General features: G+C 34.0%; 2 protein-coding genes across 15 annotated transcripts in view; one reads left to right on the top strand and one right to left on the bottom strand.

Annotated features, from left to right (window-relative positions):
• LOC116426581 (uncharacterized) overlaps nucleotides 1–18,308 on the bottom strand; it is a 57,317-nt gene that overhangs the window by 7,097 nt on the left and 31,912 nt on the right. For 3 of the 13 annotated variants that reach the window (XR_012999289.1, XR_012999293.1, XR_012999291.1), the window contains exons 9-10: nucleotides 17,362–17,412; nucleotides 16,951–17,309 (exon numbers count right to left, since the gene is read on the bottom strand). Coding sequence is in view for 3 of the 13 variants with exons in the window: in XM_076370386.1 (XP_076226501.1) it covers nucleotides 12,288–12,554 (267 nt within the window). In the remaining 10 variants the exon portion in view is untranslated. Of the gene's footprint in view, nucleotides 1–12,287; nucleotides 12,555–16,950; nucleotides 17,310–17,361; nucleotides 17,413–18,308 lie in introns of those variants that run through there. The other 10 variants (XR_012999292.1, XR_012999297.1, XR_012999298.1 and 7 more) reach the window with 5 other exon arrangements.
• On the top strand, nucleotides 5,817–15,984 carry LOC116426586 (uncharacterized). 2 transcript variants are annotated; one of them, XR_012999299.1, is made up of 4 exons: nucleotides 5,817–6,173; nucleotides 7,581–7,799; nucleotides 15,463–15,649; nucleotides 15,788–15,984. XR_012999299.1 is itself a non-coding variant. In XM_076370387.1 (3 exons), exons 1-3 carry the CDS (start codon nucleotides 6,066–6,068, stop codon nucleotides 15,832–15,834), a joined length of 342 nt encoding a protein of 113 aa, XP_076226502.1. In that variant the 5' UTR covers nucleotides 5,817–6,065; the 3' UTR covers nucleotides 15,835–15,984. The 2 variants fall into 2 exon arrangements, 1 of the variants encoding a protein (XP_076226502.1); XM_076370387.1 differs by lacking the exon at nucleotides 7,581–7,799.

The following is an 18,308-nucleotide window of genomic DNA, read 5'->3' as shown; positions in this document are numbered from 1 at the left end:
TGCGGGCTGGTAATTAAAAAGGCGGACGTAAATGAAAAACGGTCGAAAAAGCGGATACTGTTGTACAATTTATTCAGAATGCGCGCGCGTTCTGTCCGCGACAGTCCGCCTCAAAAAAATGTCCATCAATTAGCGATATGTGTTTTTGTTCCGACGTCGGATGTTTCCCAGGACTCGCATTGTCCCGTTTTCCGAGGCTTTGAAGCCACGGACTTGCGAGATTACGCGGAAAATCCGCTCGGCTGCGCTCTTTCCCCGATAAAAACGAAATCGACGAGCGTAATAAGTCGCCAGAACGACGGCCCGATATTTGAATGTCGCGTCACGGTTATTTAACCCTTTACGGATGAACATCGACACTTTGTCGAGACGAAACTTTCATGTTTAGAATACTAATAACAAAGAAAGGTATCGAACACGGAAATTCAAGAGATTGTGTAACTTTGTGTATAAGTAGAGTAAGTCAAGCTCAATTGCAATTTTTTTCGTGTCGAATTTCAGTTTGAAGAGGTGAAAGCAGCCCTTGAAGAAATGCTTTTCCCTTTCCGTGGATTATCTTGAAAACGGCAAGAGATAGTGAACAAAGGCTTAAACGAAAAATACGTTAATTCTTTCAGAATTCAAATTTAGAATTTTGAAGAATTTGAACTTTTTGAAAAATTCTATTTTGCAATATTATAGACGTGAAAGAACAATGTATTTTCCGTTTAAACCTTTTCTCCGCTACCCCTTACCATTTTCAAGATAATCTACGAGAAGGAAAAAGCATTTTTTCAAAGGATGGTTTTATCCCTTCAAAGTGAAATTTATTTATAAGGAATATTAACACATTATAAAAATCGTACAATAATTCCTTTTCCATTTCTGCGCATGAAAAAAGAAATGTTCAAATTATCCATTCTCTTTAAACTTTCGCGGTTGCATATCTCCTTTATTCGATCTTGACGGAAGTGATAGCAACGAGAAGTTGAAACATTATCGGCCGGAGTTTTGTCCGTTGCGAATTTTCGCTAGTTCCCGTTGCTCGTGCCCAGGCCACAGAAATATACGAAGAATTTGCATTCCCAACGTTTTTTTTTTCCCCCCGCCCCTCGGTTTCGTTATTAGCGCGATGGAGGTCCTCTCCTTATTTAACTGGTATCCTAATTAAGGACCCCGGGAATAGTTTTAAAACTCTTTGAAGTTATAGTCCACATTTACTAGTACATTTTCATTAAGGGAAATAATTTGAAGTGAAAACGTGCGCGTAAGACCCAGAAATTTTAATTAAACGCTTCTTGGAAATATTTCATTTTACCCGAGAATGCGTGTCTAATTTCTCGAAGGACCGACCGTTTAAACCTTCGAACGTTTGTTATACAGAGTGCGGAGGAATGATATGTTAAGTGTGGAATCTCATTTCTTTCGACGAAAAATATGAATGCTTTAGCGTGTATTTTTAGAAGAAGGTATGAATGTTTTTTAGTTGAAACTTTGTATATGTTCTTGCTACACTTTCGTTAAGCTTCATGAATTTTTGCAGTTGGATTTATTCAAAAATACAATTTCTATAATCCACAAATCAAAATGTTATTCGATGGTTCGCGTGATTATAAAAGTATTGGATCTATCAATTTTACATTTTAACGAGTTACTGTTTAAAGAGTTCCTTCGTCGTTTGATTTACAAGGTAATAGCGTGTATCCAGTTTTCTTAATTAACGAAAACTTGGAAAATGTTTTTAGTGAAACCGAATATTTGATTCTGAAGAGCTACTAATTTTGCAGCAAATAAGCGTCGAACATACCAATTTTATTCTAAATTTTTGTCTTATTTTGTCGTAAGGAATCATTCCATGTCCCTTGACATATTTGGACACACCCTGTATGGATTATTATCGAATAACACGTGCAGAGTATTGAGATAAATTTACATTTACCTAACTAGAAGCGAGGTGATACTAAACAGTTATATCGTTTACAATTTTGGGCGAACAAATTAATGTGAACAGTACAACTCCGTTTATTTAAACGATATTTTCATAAATATGAGATTAAGCGATTAGTCGGTTACAGTTCACTTACTGTTCCATTAAGCAGGTAAGTAGTAATTACAAGCTTCTGTTATCTGAACGGTGCTGAGAGTTATTCCGATTACATGCATGAGCATATGCTACGAACGAAAATCAGTACCACTAGAGTACAGTTGGAAAAATACAATTATCTTTGTGCCGTTAATTTTGAAAGTATACTAAGTTGTATATTTTTAATGTTTGTCTAGCCTTGATGTTTGTTTAGCCTTGAAAAATGAGAATTTATTATGACTGCGTAATGTTCTGTGTAACTTATAAGGAAATATGATTTTTGATGCTTAAAATGACTTGTAATTAGATCATTTTCAAAATTAAAATCATGTATAGTATATATAATATTTGACAAATGTGAAGATTCATTAACAAAGTTTTAAAATGGAAATAAATAACAATAATATATATAATAATAAATATTTATTTTTGTTGTCTCTGTTATTTAAATAAATAAAACATTATTTTTTAAAACTTTACTGAATTACTGTTTTCATAAACGATTCCCAAAGTCATGATTAGTAAATTGTTCTTCTTACAAGTCGTTTAAAAATTCATGAAATTCGAAATTTTATTTTAATCAGAAGAACGAGCTACACGTATCACTGAATTCACTTATTTAAACATTAACTCTGGTTATTTGAGAAGTTCCGTGTAGTGGAGAAAATCAATGGACTCCTATTATATAAACGACCAATAAAATTATATGAACAGTTTGTTCTCCGATAGATTCATACAAATAAAGTTTTACTGTATAGACTGATGAACGTAAAACAGTGTGTGGAAAGTTTATTTTAATCAGCGATGGTAATTTAATATCTGCCAAATACACCGCTGTTTCGTAAACAAATCTATTTTCGATAATGTGTTCAAAGTGTTCGGTGCACCCGACAACTGTTAACAGTGTGAGAAAATCGTTATAAACACAATATACCTTTATGCATTTAATTAATCAATATTAAATTTTATAAAAGTTATTTTAATAATTAATTTAAAGTGATTGTTACAGCTTTGTACAATAAAATGAATTATTACTTATCAAACTTAAAATTCAATAATTAAATTTAAATTTAAATATTAAATTCCAATCAACGTCTTTTTACATCATATAAGGGAATGATAAAATAAAAAAATGCAGTATTAAGCATTTGCAGTTCAACATTTAACACGATTGATAATATAACTTATAATTCTCAACTTCTGACATTTCACGGGTCATAATAAAAATAACAACTCTACAAATTGCATATTGATGAGATTAAAATTTTTACCTCGACTGCTAAGAATACGACAATTGGAATTAGAAAATGTTTTGTGAACGTCCTTAACGACTACTTAAAGGAATTGATTTAAATCGTGGAGGAAATTTTTTTAATTCGGAATCCTGTTTTGAAACAAATTTAAATAACTGGATCGAATACGAGTGATGCGATTGACGTATGAACAACACAAAAAAGTATGTAAAAAGTGTACGGTAAAATTTTTCAGTTCGATGCCTTGTTTTCGAGAAAATTCAATTAAAAAACTTATGGAACACGTCTGTGTTTGGCTAACTACTGACAGAACACAATTCTGTTCGACGTTTTTCGAACACGGGGCTTCAAATGAAAAAATGTTATTCTTCTTTTTCGCTTATTTTTATACGTAGAATAATTTCCTGTTGACTTCGCCGTTCGCACTTAATTATGAGAATATTATTAATGAAGTTTACGCGTATAATATCCTCTGTTGCGTAAATTGCAGCAAAATTAATGAAATTAATGAAATTTATTATTGTAGGTATATTTTTATGAGTGAGATAAAACTCTTAATTCTTTAATCCATGATATCGCGTCATACTCGTGACGAAAATTTTAAACAGAATTTAACGAATCTAAATGTTTTTACCTGTTTTGAATACAAATTAAATATTACTTTTCTATTGCCAATCGTTAATCTTCAGAGTAAACTTAGATATAGAATAAGTGTAATATATCAATTTTTTTTCTTTTTATAATAAACAATTAACGGTAAAGTAGCTTCATCAAGCATAGTTCTGAACGAAACCATAAGACAATGGGTTAATAATCGAAATAAAATCTCACCTACGTTTTTTCTAGTAAACTCATGTTTAAAATAGTAAGTTGGTATAAATCATTGCAGTCCATTCGCGAGTTAACCAAATGTTAGTGAAAGCCAAATTTTTAGAAAATGAGGTCTTAAATAAAACAAGTGTATTCTATGTTTTCCATTTGTCTTTTCACGTGAAATCAAAGTCTTCTGTAGGATCACCAGTGATCTAGTATTTATAATTCGTGCTCTTACAGTGTGAGATGTAAGCTGGCTTCATGGAAAAACAAACGAAAGTAGTGCAGGTTTTAAAATAAAGCATGGGTATAATCGAAGTCTACTATACCACACTAACGTGGTGTAATAATTTTCCGTAGATATGTCTCAAAAGTCCTAACATAAGACATCTTGCTTATTTACACGTGTAATGTCTATCACGTACAATTCTCGTTAATTTTCAGCAAGTTTGCGTTACACGCGAACAGAATGATGTGTGTCAGGCCAGGAAAAGCCATTTCCTGCTGAGCAACACTTCCTTTTCATAGCGGAAGTCATCTTGAGACCAATTTATTTTCTGATCTCGGTTTTTCAAACATTTTTTGGACGGAAGAGGGGCGAATAAGAGATTTTAAAACGCCATTTCAACTGAAAGATTACATTTTCAAATATTACATATTAATTCCAGTTTATTCAGAGAACCAAATCAATGCAAAAGCAAAATGCAGAATCGACAGATAACAGAGTAATTTCCGGTGAAATGGCCCAATTTTATTTAGACTGTTAAATATTTCAATTGTTCTTGACACGTTCAGTGCCACGGAAATTTCGGTCATATTTAGCTTATGAACTGTATTGATTTTTTAAATAAACATTAAATTATAGTCAAGCTTTTGTTGATTTTTATATATTTTGATGTTTTCGGTGTTTTTTAACGTATACTGCTATTCTTAATCTTAATCCCTTAAAAATATTTTCTTATAAAAATTAGCGTGTACCATATGTGATACATGTGGCACTGAACATGTTAACGGTACATTGAATCTGGCACAGATGCTTACATAAATATTCTTATGTAATTACTTTCATAAATATATCTTGTTTCGTTACATATTAACAATATTCATATAACAGTCCTGTCAAAAACAGTGGACCATCCCCAACTTACCCTAGAGAACCAATACAATATCGGTTCCAAAGAACGGAAACCAATACAGCTCAAAATCGATATACCTAATACCAGTTACCACTTTATTTCGCTTTTCCATAACAGTTTCAATCCGAACCGACGTATAACAGTTTCAAACAGATATTTTCAAAACCTTTTCAATCCCTGATCGCCGTGGACGATAAAACTCAACACAAACATCGCTTTTAAGGGGTCAACAGTCCAACAAACTACGGCTACAACAGTGAACTGCCATTAGCTAGACTACCCAAACCTACTAACAGCAGTTCAACAAACAGCAAAACAATTCCTTGGAACGATCGAACTAAGCTATCCAGCGAATACAACCTAAGAAGAGAAAACAATCGAACCGATCCGTTTCTTTGGCAGTAATCTTGAGTATCGGAACAACGCGGAATGCTGAAAGTATACCGTACTTTTGCCGCCTATCATTGTCCAGCAGTAAAGAGGATACCGGTAGCCGGCTAGCGAGCAGTAAGAATAGGCGACCGGCGGAAAACGGCGAATAGTGGGCGGGGATCGATGAGCCGGGATGGCAAAGTTTCCCGTTACCACTTTTCTCGCGCCTTTACGCGGACAAAGAGCAAGCGACTCGTCGCGACGAGTAGAAAGTTGAAGCCTAGCCAGTTACTTCCAAAGTCTTTCTATCGTTGCCCGGGATGGGGAACGTTTGAGGATGCCTGAAGACTCGCAGCTAGCAAACGATTAATTCGTCGAACGTGAGCTCTATCTCCTTGCTTCTTATCGAGGGCTGAAGTAACTGAAGGAATGGGACTGGTAGAAAATAGAAAGAGACAGAAGAAGAAGAAGAAGAGGAAGAAGAGGAAGAAGAAGAAGAAGAAGAAAAAGAGAAAGAAAGTTGCAAGATGGTCAGAGGTATGATCACTTTAATTTCCCGGAGGGTACCGGACCTCTCCTCGGCCCGATTTAGGCACGATTTTAGGTCATAATCTGTTATCTTTTATTCGCGATGACTAGCAACTTTACGGCGGAGATTAAAATAGTTTCCGCCTCGCTTGGGAAAGAGATCGGTCCCCTAGCTCTCTGACCTCTGGTTTTGCAAGCTCTTATTCTGTCCTTTTACTTTGTCCCTTGGCCGCGATTCGTTTTGGTTATACCGGTGTATTATGGAGGATAATTGAGGTTTCCTGTATTGGAGCTTTGTTGTACTATGTCGAGACGGATATGATTTTAGAGATCTCAATTTCATTCTAATAAGTATCTACAATATTTTATCTTTTACTGTTGTAGGTATTATTGTTAGTATATACGTGCATGTTATGATATGTAATAGATATGCTGTAATTCCACTATATGTAAAATGTTACTGAAATATGGCCAAACTGTGGTATCGTAGTTTGTTATTCCTAGGGGTGAAGTTACACGAACTTGGGCTAGAGAATGTGTCATGATGAACCTGGAGTTTTGAAAGCAAAATGAAAACGTACCAAATAGTTTGATGTTATTTGTTTCAAAGAGTCGCGTAGTACCGTGTATGGTACATGGTATCATTTTTGCAAGAAAAGATACGTAAAGAAACGATATCAAAATATATAAAAATTACCAAAAACTAAAACATAACTTAATATATATTATTTAACCGTTTGAATGCCAAGCGGCGTGATCGCGTTTTTCCGTTACACTGCCTAAAAGTACCAGCCTATCGATTCGTAGAATCAAATTAAATTTATTTATTTACTTTCTTTCTAATTATTTATTTTCATTTCTGTCATTACCAGCTTGGAAATGAAGAAACGAAATGTTCGCACTATTTAGAATTTTTTGTGTAAACATAGAAAAGCGTAATTCAGTTTATAAATTGAAACGAAAGGAGCACAATTGCGTTGCTTGCCACTTCTCGATCGGGTTTCAGCAAAAATCCGTGGCACTCAAACGGTTAAAACATCGATATACTTTATAAGCAAAATATAACTAAAATTTATGGTGTCATGGAACGTGTTAACCACGCGAATACAAGAAACGTCAAATCAATATCTGAACACTACATACATATGTGCAACTGGATGAGGCATCTGTCGCTAAAAAACAATCCGTCGGGATATTAGAATATTTAGATAATGGGCGTACGAGTAGAGTGTTCTAGTTTCGTTGCGTTTCACATTCGCAGTTTATCGGATACCTCGAAGCTACCGATTTTTCCAATAGTCCACGGATTACGGATTAGTCCGTGCTATCCCGAATCGTCAATTGTCACGTGCGTTCGCTGATTTTGTTCAATATCGCGTTACCACGGCAACGCTGATAAACGTATTAACTTCGCAGATCGAGTAGCGCGATGGGGAGCTGTGGTTAATAGCGATGACGGGTTCACAGCGAAAGGGGATGCGCTGCGCGTCGTTTCACGGAATTGCTGGTGTAACTGTGTCGAACAAGAGAAATAAAAAAAGGAGTGGAATCATTGTATCTGACAGGACATCGGGACGAGTACAATCGAATCCAGCACGTGAACTGATCATGTGAACTGATAAACGAAAGACAATGGTACGATATACTCCGTATGGTAGGCTATTCTGTAGTCAATTCTCGTTTAAAGTAGTAGAATCGAGCAATGGTCAGACACTGCAGTTAATGGTACTAGGGAAATTCTTTTGACCTATTCACTGCCAGAGACATTTTTCTAATTTTACATTGAAACATTGTTGAACATCGCTATTCGCTAAAAAGGGGCCCGAAAAATAATATAAACAATATTTCTTGGAAAATCTGAATTTTCTTCGTGTCGTGGCATTTGTAACAAGGATTATGTGATATTTGTGTAATATAATTAGTATTTTTGGTTAGTATTATTAGTATTTTATTATGATACATTTTTGACGTGGACAGTCAAGAGGTTAAGTCTTTCATTGTTAAATAAATTATGTTTCTTTTCTAAATTACTGATAATTTATACAACGTAAATAATAAGTACAATTGTCAATTTCACTGGAGATCTGGGTTAATAGGATAAAAAATATCTTTTTTATTTCTGAAAAGCTGCTAGCGCATTGGTATCGTGCGGTTATCGATAGCTGATGACGCTATCATTATCTGCGTATAGTATTAAACAACCGTAATAAGATACACGTGCTCGTTGCAAAATGACACGAATTGATTACCCCATATCGTAACAAAACTAGTTAAGGAACGCATTGTAATTTTTGTACTTGGTTACGGATTAATGAACGCGATTCGTTTACGTTAACAAACCATTCAGCTCCGTGTTTTGGCATCCATTATGAATGTGAAAGCTACTGTTCGCTCGAGATAAAAACAGGAAAAGCGAAGAAACGAAAATAAAATAAACAGATTCGAAATCTGCTGGGAAACTCATGTTGGACGTAATTTTAATTGTTTCGTAATTTTAAAGCGTAAGATTATTTAAAAAAAAAGACATTGAAACAATGAAAAATGCATACACAAATATTATAATGCGAACTTTTCATTTTATTATTAATGCACGAAAAAAGTTTGACAAAAATGATGATCTAATTAATTCTCAGAAAAAGGAACTATTTCTATAATGAAACTGCATATACTTAAACGCTCAAATATCGTCAAGAAACTGAGTGAATCTATCAGAAAATGTTCCAATTAATGGAAACTTCAATAAACTTGAATATCAGAAAACAAAAAAATGGACTTGCATCATTTTTAAAAAATAAGAATATTTGCTTATGCCCGATTTGAACGTTTAATCTAGATTAGAATTATTTTACCAAGTTATTCTATCTATTTATCGGAATCAATATATCTTTATTTATGCCATTAATCTATTTGAAAAATATGCGTATAATTTTAACAAGCAGTCACTATCGACAATTAATTGATAGAATATTAGATTACCGCTATAATGAGCATTCGAATCCAACCGACATGGAAACCTATATACAATAATACGTAAAAGAATGAGAATACTGCAATAAAACTTCGCGAAACGTAAAAACCAGTAAAAGTAGTTCGATTAATAAATGATTCCGAATGAAATTGTAACCATTGTTTGTCTTCTTTATCCGTTATCAGAATAAAATTTTGCACAACGCTGGTTCGTAAAGAACAATCCAGTTATTCAACAGGGACGATATATTATTGCGTGTAAATTCACTCCTTTGAAATCGTAATTCTTTCGGTATAATATATTTCTCGCATCGGATAAAATTTAAACGCAATGACCATTGTAACATACATATTAAGCGGTCATCATTCTGGTAGAAATGATGTTCTGTATATAACAGCAGAATGAATAAATAAAAAATGCAAAGTAGAATGTGTTTGCGGTGGACTTTTTGTTAAACAGATCGCCGAAAGTTCGCATATTTCGCTATTATGACAATTTTCATTAGTCGAGTGGGTGTTTAGAAGAAAGACCTACAGTTTTAGAGATGATTTGATGTCTTTTTAGTTTACAGTTTTATAGTTTTGATTAGTTACTTGTAACTGTACTGACGAATGATAAATTGGTAATTGAAAACACCAGGAATTAAGAAATAAAATTATTATTTTTTTTAGTGTATTTCCTTCAGCTATCAAGTGATCCCATAGCAGTATGTTAGATTTCATAAATTTTAAATAACGGTGGAATTTAAATTACTATTCACTGTAGCGAGTGGACAGATGGCTGTAACATATGCTCTTCTTTCAAATTGAAACAGAGAAATAATAATTCAATAACTAAAGAGCAATTTAATACTTTTCCAAGAGATATAATTGAAACAAGGTCTTTTTTCTCTTTGCTGATAGGTAATACGTTTTTTGGCAAAATTGGCAAAGTTGGCAAAGTATTAGGTTCTGGTATGTCGACTGAAATTTGTAATATAGATCATTTTTTCATGGAGTTGTCAACGTTTTCTTTTTCTACGTACGTAATTTTTGACACCTAGAATAATAATTAAGAAAAAAATCAGAAAAGTATCTACTCTCGTGTAACAAATTGGAAAGGTTAATGTTTTTATCAGACAAATAAAAAGTAAAATATTTGTAAAAAGTACTTTTAAAATGTCACGAACGAGCTCGTGGGTATCACGAAGTTGCAATCTAGACATAGTTGGACTTTTAATGTCAGAGTTCGATACGGTAAACAGTTGGCGACACATGTAAGGTCGTAATTGTTTTTACTTACAATTACAGTCAGTGTGAGTTATGTTTGAGGCCCTATAAAAGGGCAACGCTTTATTGTCTCGGAATAGCATGTTAACTCTTTGAATCGATTGTTTAGGTATAGCTACCTTGAAACTTCGTCAGAAACTATAGAACTGTTTTCCTGGAAACCATGTTTCTTACATCGTCCTGACAAGAAATGAAAAATTAATCAACTGATCGATTCCACGGAAAGGTTGTTTCATCCGTTACTCATTTCTTTATGAACCATATTCAATATTTTCATTTTACTTCATACGAGGAGCAATGTTTAACCTTTTAATCGAGCTGTTCCTGTTACAAAATTTCCAATAACTTATTGTACTCATCGATAGTCTTGTTGCACTACACATATTAGATTGTTTTAAAATATACTGCTCTGTATAAAATTATTAATAAATAAAGTTACTGTGCATATTTGTGTAAAATAATTAAACATGCAAGACTGTCAAATCTCTGAATTAATTTTCAGCGCAAAATATTAATCCGTTACACTCTGTATTTATTAGAAATATTCTTTTCTTTAACTTTGCATTATATTAACCCTTTACACTCGAGGGGCTGACTCACAGTCACCACTTAATTTGATGCAACAAAATTATGAAGTTTGATGATTAATATTGAGCTTTGTATAATGTATCAATATGTGAAATATTACAATAAAATAGCTATAGTTCTTCATTTACGCGTGATTTCTCTTTAATTTGGTTTGAAAAGGATTGATAATTGCATTCTCTTTGAAATTTACTTCAAATAATAGTTAGTTGACGCGAAGCACAATAAACAATTTTTTGTATTACTTATATTGCAACTAGAAATTTCAAGACATTCAACAAGAAGGTTACAAAAGGTTGAGTGAAGATCGTTTTAAGATTCCCTCTAATTTATTCTCGGAGGAAAGCGTAGCATATTTGACTGAATCAGTAGTCAGTTGTCGGTAGTATAAGTTCGGTACTGTCTTGGGATCCTCTTTGTGATCTATTTATAACGATCGTTAAAGTAAATAATCCTATCAACTGTGAAATTCCAACAGTAATCCGGTTCTTGTGAGTGAAAAACAATAATGCTCTTAAAATTCACACAACTTGGCTCGTACTCGAAAACTACCAGCCTTCTTTGCATTCCCAATACAGTGGAATGTCGGTCTTTTTGATTTCATGTATACCATGGTGAAAATTGTAACCACATGTGATTAATATATTTCTCAGCATTATTCAATTTGGTGAAACTAAGGAATTACAATTTAATTGCAATTTACTTAACACTAGGTTTACTCGGCGGGTCATTTTGACCCATTTCGAACTTTGTAAAGGCAATTACAGAAACCGTTTACATTTTTTTCTGCCACTTGTACTGACGTTTATCTATACATCTATACATCTGTATAATCATATAGTTGTTTAAGTTGTTTTTTAAAGAAAATGTATGATTCTGTTCATGGAGCAAATTGACCCGTGTCGGTAAAGATAGGTGTATAAGAATGTCGGTAAACCAAGTGTTAATGGTATAAATTAACATAATTCATCGACCTTCAAGATGAGCAAAAAAATATTTCGTTCACACGGAACGTTTCAGCTGGGTGTATTGAATAGAGTATTCAGGGAATATTTACAAGAAAAACTCTTTTTCATCGTAGTTCCATTTATCTAATTATCTTCTTAAAAGCTTAAATTTGCATAAAGATCCGCAATCTGCATATAACACACAAGGCATATGGAAGAAGTTCATCAGAATCACGTAAAAATCAGCGTTTGAGGTGATTGAACGGAAGGGTTTCCCCGTTAAACGTAATCAATGATCCGCGTCGAGCGACTCGGTCAATTAAACGAATACAGATGGTCCTAATTGCGTACTCACTCCGAGTTCTCCATAATCTGGCCGATCTGGCGCAGCCGGCAATCGATGCCCGCTCCTGTGACCTCCTAGAGCTCCCGTGCCACTTACGCCCACGCCACGCCTCTCGTTGATCAGGAATATCTCTGTAAGCACGATCATGCCGAACACTGCGAAGAACATCACCACCAGCATGAACGACATGTTGGCGCGTTCCTTGAGAACGCCCGCGTTCGCCCGGCTCCCGCTGGACCCGCTTCTTCGGGAACCCATCCTCGAGAGGCTCTGCAACTAAACAACCAAACAAACGGATTGAAAATACAACGGGATTGGGGTTAACACTGAATTTCCGGGTTCAACGGAAAAACAAGTCTAAACGAAAGATACGTTGTTCTTTCACGTTTAGAAAATTGCAAAATAAAATTTTTCAAACAGATCAAATTGTCCAAAATTTGGAAGTTTTAACATTTTATTGTATGACGAAACATTCGAGCGTGTGGCTGAATTATTTTGAATTATCCACTGCCGCGGTTATGGACGGCAATTAAATTCGACTGAAAAATGGATTAATCGGTTTACCGTGTCAACACGTTTGGGAAAACTGACGCGATATCTTCTGCCCACGCGTGTGGCCTCAACTGAATTGATAAAACCGTCCCGGGGACAAGGCGAAACTGAATTGCCTCGTGTTTAAGGGATTCAACGATCTTATAAATCATGCGAGTGATTGTAAATTACTAGAACAACCGCACCTGGCAGAATGGCGGGTTTCCGTCTTCTCGTTTCGGAATTATTGATATATTGAAAGCGTTGAATATCTGACATGATTTCAAAAATAAATGGTTTCACTTCGATGCTATAATCAGTATGTTAAGAAATCGAAAAAAAAATTGTTGTTACAATTTTTGTATGGATTGCAACAAATATGAAATTTTTATAAAGATTGCAACAAATATACAATTTTTATAAGGACTACATCGAAATATCGCAAGAAACTATGTTTCGTTGATAAAATAAATATTAAAATATTAATAAAATATAAATATTAAAAGGAAACCTTATTCAATATTCTACAAAACGTTTATTTAATGAATATATGCTCTATTCGATTCGATACACTTCTGCCAACATGTTTTTAATGAATACACTCTTTTTTTGAAATATTCTGAATGTTTAGAACGAATAAAGATATCGTTATAAATGTAAATACTGTTTCGGTTTCACCACGCGGCTCATTTTGCGAAAAAACATTAACGAAACGAAATTCTGTGAATCAACGCTGTTCTTTCATTCGCAGTATCATCCTCAAATATTCTGTTCATACTTTCAGCGGTTTTTCAAGCATTATTTCTAAGGTTGAATTCGTATAAGAAAATTATATGAATATGGCGGTATCCATGTTTTCAAAAAACGATGCAAGGAATAGTTATTATGCATAATACTGATTAACGAACGAACGAATATTTATAAAATATCAGAATTACATATTTCTTTCCTTTCAATTCTCACAAATAAGTAAGTGTATTTATATTTCTATAACTGACCGTATCTGTGGCTGCAAGGCGAAACGCCTTAAGCCATGTGCTTTTCATCTGAAGATATTGCAGTTGGAAGTCCCGTTTACCGATAGCTAACAGTCAATTTCGATATTCTTACGTTCTATTCTTAGAAAGAAGAAATTACTTTTATATATTTTTCTTATTTGGAAATACAGATTCCAATTTGTTTCGGCTGAGATGTAAACTAGAACTCTCAGGAAATGTGACTTATCATTGTTTCGTCATGTAACCACAGATATTATATGCTGCAAGATATATTTATAATAAAAATAAAAATCTAGAAGTTCTTGATGTTTAATGTATAGTATATTTTTTCAATTTTGTTCTTTTATAATTAGAATTTCTAACGAAACAATTGAAAAAAAATTCTTTGAGATATATCCAGTTACTCTTTACTCATTTTGTTAAATTTTTAATTGAAGAGGATAAAAAATAAAGTTTTCTCAGGTTTGAAATTGAAAAAGAAAATTCTTTTCTGGCCCGTTATCATTTCACGGTGTCCAACAAAGACCTAAATTCTATTTCCACGAGAACAAAGTCTCCAACGAAATAATTTCGTTTCACAATTTCGCCTGTCTTTTATACGAAAAACTAATTATTAGAAACTACCTGTTCATAAAACTATGTACTGTACACTAGTCGTCTAAATACATTGAAGTATGAAATATTCTGCAGAAGAAGGAATAGTAAAAAGCATTTCGTGAATAAGCTATCGGCCAAATATAGATATACAGAGGCTTTCATGTGAACGAAGACAAAGTTCACTTTCGGAACTCGGAATTCGATTTTAGAAAGAACAAAGTTTCCCACCTTTTATTGTCACCTGCGTGGTATATACTTTACGTATATATTCGCCGCGGAAAACTGGATCGCGACCAAAAACTCCGGTTTACTGAGATGTCTGGTTTTGCGATAACAAGTTAATGAAAAATTATTAATGATAAAAGCGATGAATCCAATCATAAAATTACAGAGGTAAAGGATAAATAATCCGATAAAGAATTTAATTGGGTTTACTAGACGCTAATTTTAAAACAACTTTTCGGAAAAGAAATTTCAACTTTTAATGTTTTCTACTTATAAATGATGTGTCATGGAAGGATGAAAACAGTCTTTAGACTCGTGAGTTGGAAGTATATATTTTGGAATATTCCTAGAATTAGAGAACAGGAATAAAATATTTTGCTCATTTGTTTTTATACTGAATATTTAGAATAGTAACCGTGATTTCTTTTAATTTTCAATAATAGAGCGAGTTTAAATTAATACCCTGTATATGTAGAACACTGTATACTTCTATATGCTCACTCTGATACTATCTATACTAAAGAATGAGATAGGTATCTTGTATTCATACAAGACCCTCTCCTTCATACCAACATTTAGCCATCAAAAGCTGGTACACCCTGTATAGTCCGGCCCAATTGCGTGACCTACCCCGCATAGTTACGCGAGATGCTCGTTCGGCACTAACTTTCACAAATTCGCAACGTGTCACCCGGTACCAGTAGCATTTCAAAGTAATTTCCTGATTAGTGAGACGTTTGTGCCACTGTTATTGATCATGTTTTGCCCGACCTAGGCGGCCGAAAGTACATTTTAAAGATTTTACCTAAACTATAAAATTGTTGCTGTTTCAGATAGCTGAACACGTGAGGAATAACGTCCTAATAATTCTTTTATCTTTGGAGCACTCCAAAAGTGCTGAGCTATCCCGACGGTTAGGCATTCTTCGACTACGAGTTTTACTGTTGAGACTCCTCGCAGCACTTTCCATGCGTTTTGGGAATGTTGTACGAATTTTTCTTCGGTATCAGAGTTTTTCAGGTGAGTATATACTATGCCTTTAATAGTTCATTACTTTTTTACCATGAATCTTTATGTAAATACATTTAAACGCAACTTAATACATCATCGATGTTTTTTATAATTATACGTACTACTTCGGGAATGATTTTGTCATAGATGAAGATGTGTCCCGGTATTCTTTCAAGCACAGTTGTATTCAGTAAGATTTTGAGATTATGATATAAAAATTTAAATATTAAATTTCACTTTCGAAGGCCATTAAGTTTACTTCTTCGAAACAAATTCTGTTCTTCTAAATTTTTATCACTATTAACTTTAACAATTTTTCCACAGAAATTTTGTAAACTTTTAATTTTGCTCACTAATATAGAAAATTTACAGAAAATCAATAAATTAAACAATTATATATTATTTATGATGAACTGTTATGTATTACATATTATATTATTGTATATTACATCATGTAATATACGATATATAAATATATAAATTTTTATATAAATATATGAAGTTACATAGAATTTATATTAATAAATTTACTGTTATATGCCATACAATTGCTTATTATTGCACTTTATTATATCACATTCCCATATTTTTTTGTAAAAAGTCGATGTAAACCTGTTTAAGTTTGGCCGCTCGGATCGGGCAAATACCTCACTGTGCGATGACTCGATCGATAAACAACGCCGATCCCATTCTCCTTAAGGACAAAGTGTGTAAGAAACGGACAATCGATATCGCGTTCCTTTATTCTTTCCCGGAAAATTCAACAGTGATTTAAAAGAAAACTATTCATTTTCGACCCATAGTTCCCTTGAGACTACTTCTCTCCACGATGAATAAGTTGTAGTCAACAATTGTAACCCCTTTTTTCAAGGTTAGAGGCAATTTTGCAGTAGTTTCTTTAGCTCAATTTCCATAAAACCGAAGGTATGCAATCACGCTACGACAAGGAAATACAGGTAACCCTCGCAAAACACGGCACTTTTATAACACGTTTGAGAATTGGAAAGACCCTTATGTAACATGGTATCCTATAACAGAGTTCCACTCCAACACGGTTTGAGAGTTAGAGAAATTCCCGTACAACGCTTAAAGTTTCTAAGAGCAAAATTCAAAATTAGAGAGATCCCCGTGCAACGCGGAACAAAATAAGAACTTTCAAGCGCACAAGATATTCCATTGGAAATTTTTCATCTGAACGTGTATGTTGTGTCGGATTTGCCTGTAGAGTTTTAAAATTTAATGCAATTCGAAATCTTATTTTGTTCGTGGAGTATTGTATATTTTTAAACTTTGCGTTCTCTTTCTACTACATTATATATAGATTAAAGTTTCTTGGGTACGTATTATTAAACCTCTTCTACAAATGGTAATTATGTTTTTCTAATTTCTGGAGGCTAACTTCCTTCTTTGCCCTTCGCATAACACAGCATGTTTTAGAAACGTAACAACCGTGTTATACAGGGTTTACCTATACAATCATTTGTTTCCACCCCGTACATGTCGGATCGCTCAGAGTATCCGAAAGGGTATGGATTACCCTTCTTTAAAATGCGTCCCAATATACTTCGCGCTCGTCCGATGATAAACCCAAGAAGGAGAGTGGAGGGTGCTTCGAATCGCATCAGGGCCCAGTGAAGCGTGCAAGATGGAAGGCAAACAGTCTTATTGCCTGAAATTTTAATAGGGAAATTTCCATCGTTGCTTCCCATCACGTAACTCACCTAAAGTGGTCCCGGGAAAGGCGCTGCCAAGCATGGGGACGGTAGTTCGTTCTGCAAGCAAAGACAAAACGAAATGGCGAGTAATTAATTCGCTCTCTCTCTCTCTCTCCTGGAGAGGGGGCAGGGATGATGAGGAGAAGAAGGAGGAAGAGAATCGGAAGGAGGACAAGGAGGAGGACACCGTGATTTACAAGGCAAATTCTGTCCAACTTTGTGCCAGGCAGGTGCTCTGTATATGGGGGCTATACGTGATTCACAGGTATCATTGGAAAAAATTGATACGCGACGCATTGTATTCATTGTTGGGATTAACTATTTCAGTGTAACGAGTCTTTGGAATTTTAGCCGAGAAACCGAATCACGCTTCTTTAGTTTTGTATTAAATAATTTTAAATAGTAGGGTCGTTATATTTTTCCTTTTCTAAGCGTAATGAGGAAATTAAAACTGAATTACTGGAAGAAAAAGAAATAGGTTAGCGTAATCTGATTCTACGAACCGATAGATTGGCACTTTTAGGCAGTGTTACGGAGTGTCGCGCTGTTTGGCACTCTTCTATTATAAAATGGAAATAAAATATTAAGAAGAAAAGCTGGTATAAGTTTTGGAAACATATGTTTCACATGGCTTAATAAAAAAATGAGAATATTGATGTTTCAGAAAAGAAGTATTTTACTCGATGTCACTAAATTTGAATCATGTAAATTGATGTTTCGTATAAGAATACCGTGTAAATAGTGTTGTAATTAGTAACAGTAATAGTAAATAGTAATAGAAAATAGTGATTAGTAATCGATAATAGTAATAGTAACAGTAATAAAAAATAGTAAATTAGTAATTAATAATAGCAATGGCAATAGTAAATAGCAATACAAATATAACATTATAAATAGTGTTAAAATAGAGAGTTGCGTAAAGGAAATACCACGTAAATGGAGGCTGTACGCTA

This window comes from Nomia melanderi, chromosome 8 (assembly GCF_051020985.1).
Source record: "Nomia melanderi isolate GNS246 chromosome 8, iyNomMela1, whole genome shotgun sequence".
Lineage (NCBI taxonomy): Eukaryota > Metazoa > Arthropoda > Insecta > Hymenoptera > Halictidae > Nomia > Nomia melanderi.
This window is presented reverse-complemented; position numbering and strand designations above follow the sequence as displayed.